This window comes from Helianthus annuus, chromosome 11 (assembly GCF_002127325.2).
Source record: "Helianthus annuus cultivar XRQ/B chromosome 11, HanXRQr2.0-SUNRISE, whole genome shotgun sequence".
Taxonomy (NCBI): domain Eukaryota; kingdom Viridiplantae; phylum Streptophyta; class Magnoliopsida; order Asterales; family Asteraceae; genus Helianthus; species Helianthus annuus.
The window spans coordinates 182314389-182328339 of record NC_035443.2 but is presented as its reverse complement, the minus strand read 5'-3'; the positions used below and the strand labels follow the sequence as shown (position 1 = coordinate 182328339).

Genomic DNA, 13951 nt, shown 5'->3' with positions numbered 1-13951 from the left:
TACAACCCAAAATTAAACGTATGGTTCATGCCATTTTGAGTCCCATGTTCTACTTTCACGTTTAAGGTTTTACATGAAAATTTACATAATGTTTAGTCGTCAAGAAATATATAAAGGGAAAATCTCGAAAATAGTTATTGACCAGCCTTTATTTCCAAAATGGCCACCTCCCAAGTCTTGGGAGAGATGTTTCAGAGATCCATGTGCATGGGAAGCGTCTGAGATTCTATGAGATGTCCGAGACTTCTAGGAGGCGTCTGAAACTTCTGGGAAGCGTCTGAAACCTTTGGGAGGCGCCACGTGTCATGTACTCATGTTTGTATTGGATGTCGGTTTCCATTCACATGGATCCATGAAACGTCTCTCCCAAAACTTGAAATGTGGCCATTTTGAAAATTGAGATTGGTCAATGACCATTTTCGAGATTTTCCCATATATAAAACATGGGGGATCTCTTATGAAGTTCGAGATTTTCCCGTATATAAAACATGAGGGATCTTTTACTAAGATGGTGAATACTCTTGTTTTAATGTGTATTAGTGTATACATAAGCTACAAGTGGTGGTTGGTTTTCTTAGGATAGTATTTAGTGTAATTCAACTTTGTATGTCAGTTTCTCGATGGTCGTTCTTTTCTTTTTATTTATATAATTTTCGTTTACCGTTAAAATAAATTTATAGATTTAGCTAAATTACAACTTCAAATCTCTGGTTCATCATTTGACCCAAACCTCACTTCGGTTGTGTTTAAATATTCATTAGCCATTTTTGAGTATGTTTTTCAACTCCATGTAATCTCAACTTATTAAATATAATCTAATCCGAGTTTTACAAAGCGGATGTAAGATGAGTTTGTTATTTTGGTAATATCAATCAAAACCACTATACATCGTTGTGTTTGTGTCGTCGTATTTTTCCATATCTTTTCCGTTTACTTTTATAAACAAAATGCCATCAAGTGGTTAAAAATTGGTAGTAGTAACTTGTAAAAATGTTCATCTCCCTAAGTTGGTACAATGTTACCACCAAACAATTATATATATTATTATATATATTGTTGTTGAAGAGTGATAGATAGTAACTTTATTTTTATAATAATATATAGCTTTTTATTATTTTTTATTTAATATATTATAATAGTTTATTATTATATTTACTTTTAATAACATATTTTTATTTTTTTCTTTTTTTAAAACCATATCTTTTTTTACCATCTTTTTAATAATTCTTTTTTTCTTTTTTTAGAACATATATTAATATATCGATTGATTAATTTGATACCTCATTAATAATATCTACGTTTATAACTTTTTTTCCAAAAACTTAAGTACGTAGTTGTACTTAATTTTTTTACCTGACATTCCGTTATAAGTTTTGTTAAAAACGAAGTTGTAATCAAAATAAAGTATGTATTTGATATCATTTTATGATAAACTAAATTGTTCTAATGGTTTGTCTTTCTAAACAACACGATCTATTTTTAAATCACGTTTGTTTTATCATTTGTTCGGTTTCACCGCAACACGCGATGTAAAAAAACTAGTTGACTTAAATCATGACATCTTTCTCTACGTGTCAAGCTTATTATCCAATTTACCCACTATAAATTAGCAAAAATACTTTTTGAGACAAGTTTACTATTCAATTTACATACACCTATTGGGTCACCTGTCCACTATTGAATCCACTATCCATTGTCCCATTTGATAAGGTTCGTTTTGTGACCATGTCTTCGTCTTTTTCATTGATTACTAAGATTTCTGATTTTCAATTTCTTTTTTCTTTTCTTCTTTTAAACTAACTAAACTCTAAATAAATATCACCTAAATACTTTAAGTTTTAATTCACATTTATTCCAAGATTACCCACTATAAATTAGCAAAAATACTTTTTGAGACAACTTTACTATTCAATTTACATACACCTATTGGGTCACCTGTCCACTATTGAATCCACTATCCATTGTCCCATTTGATAAGGTTCGTTTTGTGACCATGTCTTCGTCTTTTTCATTGATTACTAAGATTTCTGATTTTCAATTTCTTTTTTCTTTTCTTCTTTTAAACTAACTAAACTCTAAATAAATATCACCATTTACTTTAAGTTTTAATTCACATTTATTACAAGTATAATTAGCTAAATTCTCTAAAACTTTAAAATTTCTAAATACCAAAATTACGACAATTTATAGCGCCATTAAGTTAAATAATATTTACTATAGAAAATTTTCATTATTTTTCATAACTGATACTAGTATCGTTTCCATGATTTTCAATCAATGCAAAACACCTGTACTGACCAACATCGTACCGACACTACAATGAACTAAACCGATATCGGCTGATATCCGTAACAATGCACCTGGAATTTCAATATACTGTATTAATTTTAACCTACTTGAATAATGCTCACCCTTTCGACTTACTTATTCTTTTATATGTTTAACGTTCTTTACCGTTTCGACTTAGTTATTCTTTTCTATGTTTTACGTTTCAATCTCAATTTGCAAACGTTTATAACGGTCCCGCCACAACGTGCGAGTACTAGTTACTAGTTGGACCAAATGTAGTAACATATAGAACATCAACTAACGGTTATCCTAAAGCAAACGAACTTGGAACAATGATGCAGAAATACAAGAAAACGCAATGAACGGCATCAAAGCAAACAAAACTATTTTTAATACAAATTATTTATGCATATGTGAAGAGCATATGTGTGTAGTAGATGAAGATGGGTCAAGAACATATGGATAAAGTCCAAGAACATACATCAGAATTTCAAAGGCAATGAAAAACATTCAAGAACAACGAAACTATAAAAAACAACAAATTAAACTCACTCCCTGGCGATCTAAACATAAACGTAACCAAAACGCACACTGTAGATTAAGTGTCCAACAAATCAAAATCTCCTCCTTGGACTTCTTGATCGACGGCCATGAGGTGATCTGCGCAAACAGGTATCAGGTCATGTAACAAGTTTTATAAGAGTTGCATGTTTCGACATGTTGTCAAATTTGAGCAGACCTAAATTGACCCATTGTCTAATTTGAATGGACCCGTACACATTATTTCTTTTCCAAATCAACCTTTTCTTTGTAGAATGGATCATGATTGCCACATATAGTTTCATGAGTTTGATTTGGTTGGGCTGACCCATTAACCTTTTAAAAAGGACAATATATTAAATGTGATTATAAAAAGCAAACTAATAAAAAAAGTAAAATGCCAAAATTGTCCCCGAGGTTCGAGCACTTTTGCCTGTTACATCCAAATTAAGATTTTTTTTTTGTAACAGAAGCACTAACGTTTTATTTTTGTTGCCATTTCCATCCAAATCACTAACTCGGTAAAAATGTATCATTAACTCAAAAACGATTTTGGCAATTTCCAAACCTTAGAGACCGTTTTGGCAATTTACCCATTTATTCTTTTCTTTTTAAATTTATATTTTATTTTTAAATAAAAACAATAAAAATAATTGTAAAAATCATATATAATATTTATAATTATTGGATTAGGATCATATACAAACTAAATTAAATCTAAAAACTATAAGAACCAATATAGTAACACATGGATAACCTATAAATAAAAGATTATTCATAGTTATAAAATAAGAGTTGAACTGAAAATAAAAGATTATTCATATTTATAATAAAAGAAACAAAATTTAGTATGTTGCTTGTGCATTAAGTGATATATGAGAGCCTCCACCACATAACTCCAACCTAAATTTTTGACTTTTTAAGGCTCGAAAAAATTGAAAAAAAAATTGGTAACTTGACCTGGGTCAAGAATAATAGAAAACATACCTTCTCCTATTATTTATCCTTCTAAAAGGACCTTTGCTGAAAGCCCAATCGACATTGACCGTCTGAGTCAGCAGTTCACCTCCGTCCATTGTAGTTATAGCTTTCTCTGCTTCCTCATAGTTTTCGTATTCGATCAGCGCATACCCCTGTATAATACATACTTCACATCATATATTACATGACACGAGATAAATTACATATTATAAGTAGTGGTCTTAGCATTGTAACTCTGTTAACACCTAAATAAAAGAGTGAGTTAATTACTGTTTTCGTCCCTGTGGTTTGTCAAAAATCACTATTTCAGTCCATTAGTTTAAAAATTGCGATTTCAGTCCCTGTGGTTTCACTTTAGTAACCATTTCAATCCACCTCGTAACCATTTCGGTCCCTGTACTTAACATAATAATGGATTGAAATGGTTACGAAAGTGAAACCACATGGACTGAAATGGTTACGAAAGTGAAACCTCAGGGACTGAAATCGCGATTTTAAACTAATGGACTGAAATAGTGATTTTTGACAAACCACAGGGACGAAAACAGTAATTAACTCTAAAAGAGTACTACTTGCAGCCCGTGGACGTAGTTCATACTGACCAAACCACGTTAAATCCCCGTATCTCTTCTTTAAAGTTTCTTTGTTTGTGTTCATGTTTGATTCCTAACATTCTCAACATTTGTGGTTCATAATTGAACACTCATATACATTAAGAGAATATAACTAAGTTGAAAATAATCATTATACCTTCACAAAACCGGTTCGTCGATCGAGATTCAGATGCAAGTTCTTAATCTCACCGAACTCTCCAAACGCATTTTGTAAGTCATCCTCTTGGGCTTCTTCATGTACTCCGGTAACCAGCATAATCCACCCTTCAATTGCTGCAGAACATTTGTATAATTTAAAAGCTTTATCCTAAACAAGTAGTCTTCTTTTACAATTTATATACAGAAGGTAAAAAATGATTGGTAAATAGTTATGTCTGCACAAATCAACAAGTCGGAAGTCTACAAGGCGTAACGGTCTACAATAACCTATTAGGTCTACACTTCTACCTACTTCCGAACTTCCTTAAGCTTCCAGAGCTATGCAGTTAATATCGGTGATATATTGACCGGTCCTATGTAAAATATTGGTCAGAATATCGGTAACGATATTATCAGCGATATTTGACCGATAAAACCAATATATCACCGAGATTGACTGATATAGCCGACTTGGTTTAAAAAAGCGGGAAGCGCACAAAAGCGATGAGTCCTAAAACCGATTTTTAAAAAGCGAAGCACAAAAGCGGTGAGCTTTTCCTACGCGAAGCGCAAAGTGATTATATAATTTATTTTATATATCCCATAAGTGTTTAGCATCCAATACCTATGATTTAGCTATAATTAAGCTTTATATATGTTTTAAAATGAAAAAAACATAAATGTACAGCATAAAAAGCCTGTTGTACAACACTCAGAAGCATAGAAACACCCCACGTACAAAAAGTGCGCGCCTCAGCTTTGCCTTATGTCGATTTCCCCCTAAAAAGCGCGCCTCAGCTGCGCTTGTTGTACACCTTGCGCCTTATGTCACACAAGGCGATCTACTTTGTGCCTAGGTGCGCTTCGCGCTTAATCGCGCTTAAGGAAAGCTTTTTTAAACCAAGATAGCCGATATATCACGGAATTGTTAGTGTTAAATTGCTATATATATATATATATATATATATATATATATATATATATAGGGAGAAGATCATGCGAGAACCACCTCTTATTGTGAGAACCGCGAGAACCAATGTGAACACACCAAAAATGCCTAAAAATAGCTAAAAATCACATAAAAAATTTTTTTTTGATTTTTTTAATATTTTTTAGGTTAAAATCGCTACTTTTCGAAGCAAAAAAAAAAAAAAAATTTTTTTTTTAATTTTTTTTTTTAAAAAAAAAAAATTTTTTTTTTTTGCTTCGAAAAGTAGCGATTTTAACCTAAAAAATATTAAAAAAATCAAAAAAAAATTTTTAGATTTTTTTTTGATTTTTTTAGATTTTTTTAGGTTTTTTGGGGGTTTAGTTTTTAGCATTTTAGCTTGGGGGGGGGGGGGGGGTTAGGTTTTTGGGGGGTGGGGGAGGGGGGCTTAGGTTTTGGGGGGGGGGGGGGGTTAGGTTTTTTTTAGTTTTTTTTAGGTTTTTTTTAGCTTGGGGGGGGGGGGGGGGTGGGGGTTAGGTTTTTTTTAGGTTTTTTTAGCTTTGGGGGGGGGGGGGGGGGTTAGGTTTTTTTTGGGTGGGGGGGGGGTTTAGGTTTTGGGGGGGGGGGGGGGTTGGGGGTTAGGTTTTTTTAGGTTTTTTAGCTATTTTAGGTTGTGTTCACATTGGTTCTCAAGGTTCTCACAATAAGGGTGGTTCTCGCATGAGCTCCTCCCTATATATATATATATATATATATATATATATATATAAATTCTGCATGATATTAAAATTACCGATATCCCACTGAGATAACCTATATCTCAAATATCGGTCCTAGACCGATATCCGATATTTTACCGTATTAACTGCATAGTTCCAGAGAGACTCTAGCATAGTCTAGAGTTCTGAACGGTTTTAGAAGCTTCTACAAGCTTCTCGACCATGTGATGTGACAATGTTATGTATGCTCTCAATTGGAAGTATATAACACAAGGATAAACGACATCATGCAAATGATAATCAAAAAACAAAACAAAAAATCAACTCTTTTAAAGCTACTTGTTATGTCACTTGGCAAACATTATACCAACCACATACAAGAAAATTACTGATCATCTTAAACCATCCTAAATTAACCACATATGATGTTAGTTTACACACTCAAAATGGTCAGATCTTTGGCGCAAAAAAAGGGGTTGATCCGTATCATCTTGACTTGGTTCTGCTTCCTCTATTATTTTAATAATACCGGGTCGGGTTCTTCTCCTACCCGTATCGAATAGAACACGCTGAGCCAAATCTTCTTCATGTAAAACCTGCTTGATTTAGATCGGGAAAATCGTGTGGTTTTATGAAACCATGTGCTATGGCTCGAATCCGTAGTCAACCCTATTTCCGATAGGGACAGTTGACAACTGAATCCGATTTTTCCCATTATTTTAATCATCTTTCACCATCCTATAAGAGTAAATTACAAAAATCGTCCTTTATGTATGTCACTTATTGCAAACTGTGTCCTTTGTCTTCAATAATTACAGAAAACGTACTCGATGTTTGCAAACCCTTGCAAGTTATGTCCTTTGGCCCTAACTCAGTTACTTTTTGTGGTTAAATCTGACCAAATGGACCCCACATGAGGGTATTTTGGTCATTTTACTCTCACGTGGGGTCCATTTGGTCAGATTTAACCATAAATATTATCATCATGTGGGGTCCATTTGGTCAGATTTAACAACAAAAATTAACTGAGTTAGGGCTAAAGGACATAACTTGCAAGAGTTTGCAAACATCGAGTACGTTTTCTGTAATTATTGAAGACAAAGAACACAATTTGCAATAAGTGATATACATAAAGGACAATTTTTGTAATTTACTCATCCTATAATGCATAACCCCATCCTATGTTACTGGAGGCAATTAGTTTGACTTTTACCAAATAGCACTCATATCATTCAACAACCACATCTGCATAAAATGATATTATTGCCTCAAAACTGTCACCATTAACATAAACATCAATTCTTATAAATAACATCCCTATGAAACTCACAAATCACCACTGAAACCCTAACAATTAAACCTTAAATATAAACAAAGCATCTATACAAATACACCTCCAAATTGTATATCTATACAAAAAGCAACTTAAAGTTCCGAGTTACTACTACCCGACACACCATTCAGACATACAAAAAAGAATTTAAATTTGCAAGTTACTGAAACTGTTCCGACGCACCGTTTGAAAAAAATAGATATACAAACTTTAACCTACAGTTGTTAATGGCGAACAACGACAAATAGAGATAAGGTACCAACATGCTACATAGCGAATAACGATAAATCGCGGGCAGCTATTTTATAAATAGCAATACACTAGAGAAAAAAATTTTAAAATTTTAATATGTGTATTATATCATAATATTTAACAAAGACCTAAAATCAAGCAATTTTATAGCAATATTTTAATTGCTATTTATATTAACAATAAACAAAAAAAATTGTTGCTATTATCGTTGGCCTAGACCTAGACCTATACGCTACATAGCACGCTAAAGCGATCGCTACACAAACTAATTACATTAAATCTCAACAAAACTACTAAAACAACTACAAATTAAGTATAGAACAACACTAATTCACAAAAAAAAAAAAAAAAAAAAAAAAAAAAAAAAAAAAAACACAGTCACACACACACAAATTCAAAAAACAACTCACATCGTTCTGGACCGGGTCCGCCATCGGAATCAAGCGAATCAAAGCGACCTGACATACGATTATTCCGTTCAGCGTCAGTTTCTTCACGGAAACCACGGCCTTTGGTTTTCTTAACAGCGGCAGCGGCGACGGAGCCACCGGTGATGGCGGATTTAAGCTTCGGTATGTGAGCGGAAACCCTAGGTGAAGTTGCATCGACGTCAACGGCGGCATCTTCATCCATTAGATCATCGTCATCTGGTTCGAAATCCAGTGCGTCTACGTCTGCAACGTTCGCCATTGTGTTGAATTGTTTGATTCCGGAGGTTGTTTTGAGAGGTGAGACGACGGTGCGGCGGCGTTCTACGGCGGAGATTGGCTGAGGGTTTATTGGAGACGGAAGATAGGGTTTTTGTAACGAACAAGAATTTTTTTTTATTAGTGTTTTTTATTTTATTTTATGAATTTAAAATTTCGACAAATAAAATATTCAACAAATGGTGTATTATATATTTAGTTCATGAATGTTCGTTTGTGTTCGTTTATTTTCATTTGTGTTCATGAACTTTGTGCTCATTTGTGTTTACCAATGTTCGTTTTTGCTCGTTGCCTAAAATTAACAAACAAACACGAACAAGTTCATTTTCTTAACAAACCAACAAGAACATAAAATCTCGTTCGGTAAGTGTTTATGAATATGGCGAAGAAGGCAGCGGTTCTCAACCGCCGAAGGAGGTTGTCGTGTTTCAGAATGTGTTGAGTGATCGGCGGGGATGGATACGGGGAATTGGGCATAAACCTTCTTCCAATATGCCCTCGAATGTGTTGGGTGGGCAACCTCAAACTCAACAACTCTTTTCTAAGGTAAACTATACAATTTTACTTTAAAAAGTTATAAAAGATCAACGACCACATGTTATGTTACTTTGGTGAACGCATATTACTTTGGCGAACACATGTTACTTTGGTAAATATATGTTGGTAGTATGTTAATATGCTAATATGGGTCTTGATATGTATTATTGTAGGAATATGTTTCTGGTTTGTTCCAAACCCCGGCGTTTTTTAATCAACTTGACTGCTATCTTGCTTCGAAGGGAAAGCAACTCGCAAACGATGTGATGACATTTTCGATAATGACGATGAGGATGACGATGACGGTTAAGTATTATCGACATATGACAACCATCTTGTAGTTTTTTACACTTTATGCAATTCTAGGATGTTAATGTGCGAATTAAACGTTTTATGCAATTTTAGGATGTTAAGTATTATGTTTATTTAGTTTGTTTGTTTTACGAAAAAACTGGAAAATTGTCAGATTTGTATATAACCGGAAATATTGTAAATGCATCAAAAAAATCAAAAAAGAAAAAGACTTTTAGCAGCGACACATTGAGGCAGCCCTTTAGCAACGAGAACAGATAGCGACGACTTATTAGCAGCGACAAGGGTTTATTACTAGTAGCGTCGTAGATCAGGGTCTTTAGCGGCGACATCTGTCTCTGTCGTCGCTATTGCCACGTTTTCTTGTAGTGAAACTATAATATATTTGATAATAATAATAATAATAATAATAATAATAATAATAATAATAATAATAATAATAATAATAATAATAATAATAATAATAATAATAATAATAATAGAGTGCATCATATTGTCAAATAGAGGGACAAATGTCAAAATAATATATACGAGGGAAATTAGTGAAACCTATTTCTAGTCGGCTTGTGTAAGCCACCACAAAGTGATCAAGTCAACCTAAGAGAAAAAAAAAATCTAAGATATCTTTGTGGCGTGTAGGAGTTCTCATTGGCCATTGCCTTATCTTTTTCCTTAAAATGCAAGGACTCCACCCGGTTTGTATTTAGGTTTGTAGTAGATTTACGTACGCCTCGGCCGATGGTAGGAAGATGAGTAAGTTGGACAGGTTTTTGGTCAATAACGATTTTTTCAATGCTTGGCCTGAAGCTAAAGTTGAAGCGGTGTCCAGTTTTCTGTCGGACCATCGCCCCATTATTCTGTCTTCGGTTAACAACAATTACGGTGCTAAACCCTTTCGGGTGTTCGACTCTTGGATTGGTATGGATGGTTTTGAGGAAGTGGTTGTTGGGGCTTTAAAGGGTTGTGAGGTGGTTTCCGGACCTCCCGATACGGTTCTCATGAGAAAACTAGGCATTCTCAGACAGAGGTTAAAAAAGTGGAGAGATGATATGCTTTCTAAGAATTCCGAAGAAGTGAATACGGCTCTTTCAGATCTCGAACATTTGGAGCTTGTTATGGAGTCTAGAGACTTGAGTGAGGAGGAGGAGTGGATTATGTTGGAATGCAAAAAGAAATTGAAAGAAGAGGAAGATAGAAAAAACAGGGATTTAAAGCAAAGGGCTCGCATTAGATGGGCCAAGGATGGAGATGAAAATTCCAAGTTCTTCCACTCTATGATCAACTGCAGAAAGGCGTCAAATGTGATTCATGGTTTGGATATTGAAGGCAGTTGGGTGTCTAAACCGTCTTTGGTGAAGAAGGAGGTCTTTCGATACTTTAGAGACAAATTTGTGGAGCCTTGGGAGGTTCGGCCTAGTCTTGTTTGCCCAGGCATCAAACGGTTGTCGGTTGACGAAGCTCAGTCTCTGGAGGCTCCGTTTTCTAGACAGGAAATCAAGGCAGCTGCTTTTGATTGTGGGGATGACAGGGCTCCTGGCCCGGACGGGATTAACTTCCGTTTTGTTAAGCACTTCTGGTCCGTTCTCGAAGACGACTTCTATAATATTTTGACGGCTTTCTACGAGTCTGGGGTGATTAATGTGGGGTGTGGTTCGTCGTTCATCGCTCTGATTCCGAAAATTAAGGACCCTCTCGGTCTTAAGGATTATCGTCCTATTAGCCTTATTGGGGTTATTAATAAAGTCATCTCGAAACTCTTGGCGAATAGGTTGAAAATGGTATTGGATACTGTTGTTTCTCCTTCTCAATCGGCCTTCATCGGTGGAAGGTATATTCTTGATGGTCCGCTTATAATTAACGAAATTCATAGTTGGGTTAAGAAGGCGAAGAAGAAAGTTTTCTTTCTTAAAATTGACTTCGAAAAGGCGTACGACAACGTGAACTGGAACTTCGTTGTGGATATTCTGTCTCAGATGGGTTTTTCTAGTAGATGGTGTGCTTGGGTTAGAGGGATAATCTCGTCGGCTAGAGCCTCTGTTTTGGTGAACGGGGCCCCTACCTTTGAGTTCAAGTGTTGCAAAGGGATGCGTCAAGGGGATCCTATATCTCCCTTTTTGTTTGTTATTGTGATGGAGGCGTTGTCATTCTTGATCTCTAGAGCGTGCGATTTGGGTATATTCAAGGGCGTGGTGCTTCCTAATGACGGTCCGTCGGTTTCTCATCTTTTCTTCGCCGACGATGCTATTATCCTAGGGGAGTGGGATAAGGAGAATATAATGAACGTGGTGAGGATCCTGAGGTGTTTTCATGCTTGCTCTGGGTTGCACATTAATTTTGGGAAATCGAATATCTTTGGCCTTGGGGTGGACGATGACAGTGTCGAGGATATGGCGGGTTCGATCGGGTGCAGGGCAGAAAAGTTTCCTTTCAAATATTTAGGTCTGACTGTTGGAGCGAATATGAACAGGATCAATAATTGGAGGCCGGTTTACGATATTTTCGAAAGGAGGTTGTCCTTGTGGAAAGCTTCTTTGCTTTCCATAGGGGGGAGAGTCACGTTGATTCGGTCAGTCCTCGAAAGTCTTCCCTCTTATTTTATGTCTCTCTATCGTGCTCCGGTAAAAGTTGTGGAGGATTTAGAAGGCATAATCAGGAAGTTTCTATGGGGGGGTACGCATGGAGCCAAAAAACTTTATTGGGTAGCGTGGGATAGAGTTGCTTCGCCTAAGAAGTCGGGAGGCCTTGGTCTGCGTAAACTGAAGGAGGTTAATTTAGCCCTCATCGCTAAGTGGTGTTGGAGATTCAAAACGGAAAAGGAGAATTTATGGGCTAAAGTGGTTGGTGCTATCCATTCTGGCGAGTCCGCGTGGGATTTTCTTCCGAGCCGAAAGACTATAGGTGGAGTTTGGTGTAATATTGCATCCTTGCTCAAGAAGCCGATTGTGGAGAATTTCCCGATTCGGAGGTTCATTCGTGGTGAAGTAGGCTCGGGTGAGAGTATCTTCTTTTGGTTGGACCCGTGGCTGTTCGATATCCCTCTTAAAGAAAAATTCCCTGACCTGTTTAAGCTAGAATTGGTTAAGAATTGCAGCGTCAGCGATAGAATTAGCGGGGATGGTTTGTGGCTTTGGAAGCATGACCTGGAAGCGGAGTCGGAAAAAAAGGAATGGACCGAGTTATCTTCAGCGCTGGGGTCGGTTTCGTGCTCGTCTGGTCCGGACAAGTGGGCATGGTTGGGGGCTGGGTCGGAAAACTTTTCTGTGGCTGCAGTCAAGATTCTCATTGATGGATCGAAGGATTTTAGTAATCGTTTCGTGCTGGACTGGTGCTCTTGGGTCCCGTTAAAGTGCAACATCTTCGTGTGGCGGGCGGAATTAGACAGGATCCCAACGGTGGAGGCTCTTCACAGAAGGGGGATTACGGTGGAGAATCCCGGGTGTTGTTTCTGCGATGAAGGAGCGGATTCGGTCAGCCATTTGTTCACTTCGTGTCCATTTTCATTAAGACTATGGGAGAAGATCACATTGTGGTGTCGGGTAACCAGATTTTTCATTTTTTCCTTTAGAGATCTGGTTGAGGTCCACAATCACGGGACGGGGTCGGAGTCGGAGAAGAAAGCCATTCAAGGGGTCATATTTACTGCCTGCTGGTTACTTTGGAAAGCTAGAAACGAAGCCCGGTTCTCTAACAAAAGAAGGAGTGTGGAAGATTTGTTTTGTGAGGTTCGTTCGGTTAGTTTTGTTTGGTTTAAGTATAGAAGAAAAAGAGGGTTGTTAGATTGGGGTGAGTGGTGTAGATTTGTGAATATGTAATTGTTTGTTTGTTTTGTCGGGCCCGGTTTTCGGGTTGGCGTTGTTTAATGAAGTTCTCCTTTCAAAAAAAAAATGCAACGAAAAAAATAAATACAAGAAGTTTAAACTATTTTAAAGCCCCTCACCAATGACCAATATGCATGTACTTAAGAAGCCGAAATATTATGAATTTGAAGCATGCTTTAACAAGTAAATGGATGCTTTCATTTACTCAGTTAGAATAAAGTGGCTGGTATATGGTCAATAAGCTGCGCTACAACCCCATTTTGACCCCATTTTGGATAATAAAATCGATCTTAGGAAAACAAAGCTTTGAGTCTTAGGGATCGAAAAGTTACTATACACGACCCACTGAACCATGTTCACAAATTATACTTCATAGAGTATCTTTAGGATATATTATACTAGTTTAGTTTCCCATGTGACACACGGGTATAACAAATAATATTTATATAGAGTTTAAAGCTATAACTAAATAAGATAATATATTAATGTAAATAAGTGAGAAATCTATACAATATATTAGAATTCACAAAACATATAAAAAATTCAAGTATCTCTAAATATCTCCTTACATACAAGATTGACTATTTTATTTGTAATATTGTCGTCTCTATAAGCATTCTATAAGCATTATCGGTAGTACAAATTGCAAGATAATAAAAATGGTTAGAGTGTTGACACAAAAAGTTCCAAAACACGTTAATAGTATACAATGTAAGGTGATATATATCATACCATTTACAATGTCATATAAATGAGTTATTTCATTATAACGGTCATCACCTA

The 13951-nt window shown here is 35.9% G+C and overlaps 1 protein-coding gene across 1 annotated transcript; it reads right to left on the bottom strand.

Annotated features, from left to right (window-relative positions):
- Window positions 1-2659: 2659 nt before the first annotated feature.
- Window positions 2660-8670, bottom strand: LOC110891379 (RNA-binding protein Y14A). The gene is made up of 4 exons (XM_022139077.2): window positions 8205-8670; window positions 4561-4697; window positions 3817-3962; window positions 2660-2949 (listed from the first exon to the last, which is right to left on the bottom strand). Exons 1-4 carry the CDS (start codon window positions 8482-8484, stop codon window positions 2904-2906), a joined length of 609 nt encoding a protein of 202 aa, XP_021994769.1. The 5' UTR covers window positions 8485-8670; the 3' UTR covers window positions 2660-2903.
- Between the last annotated feature and the right edge of the window lie 5281 nt (window positions 8671-13951).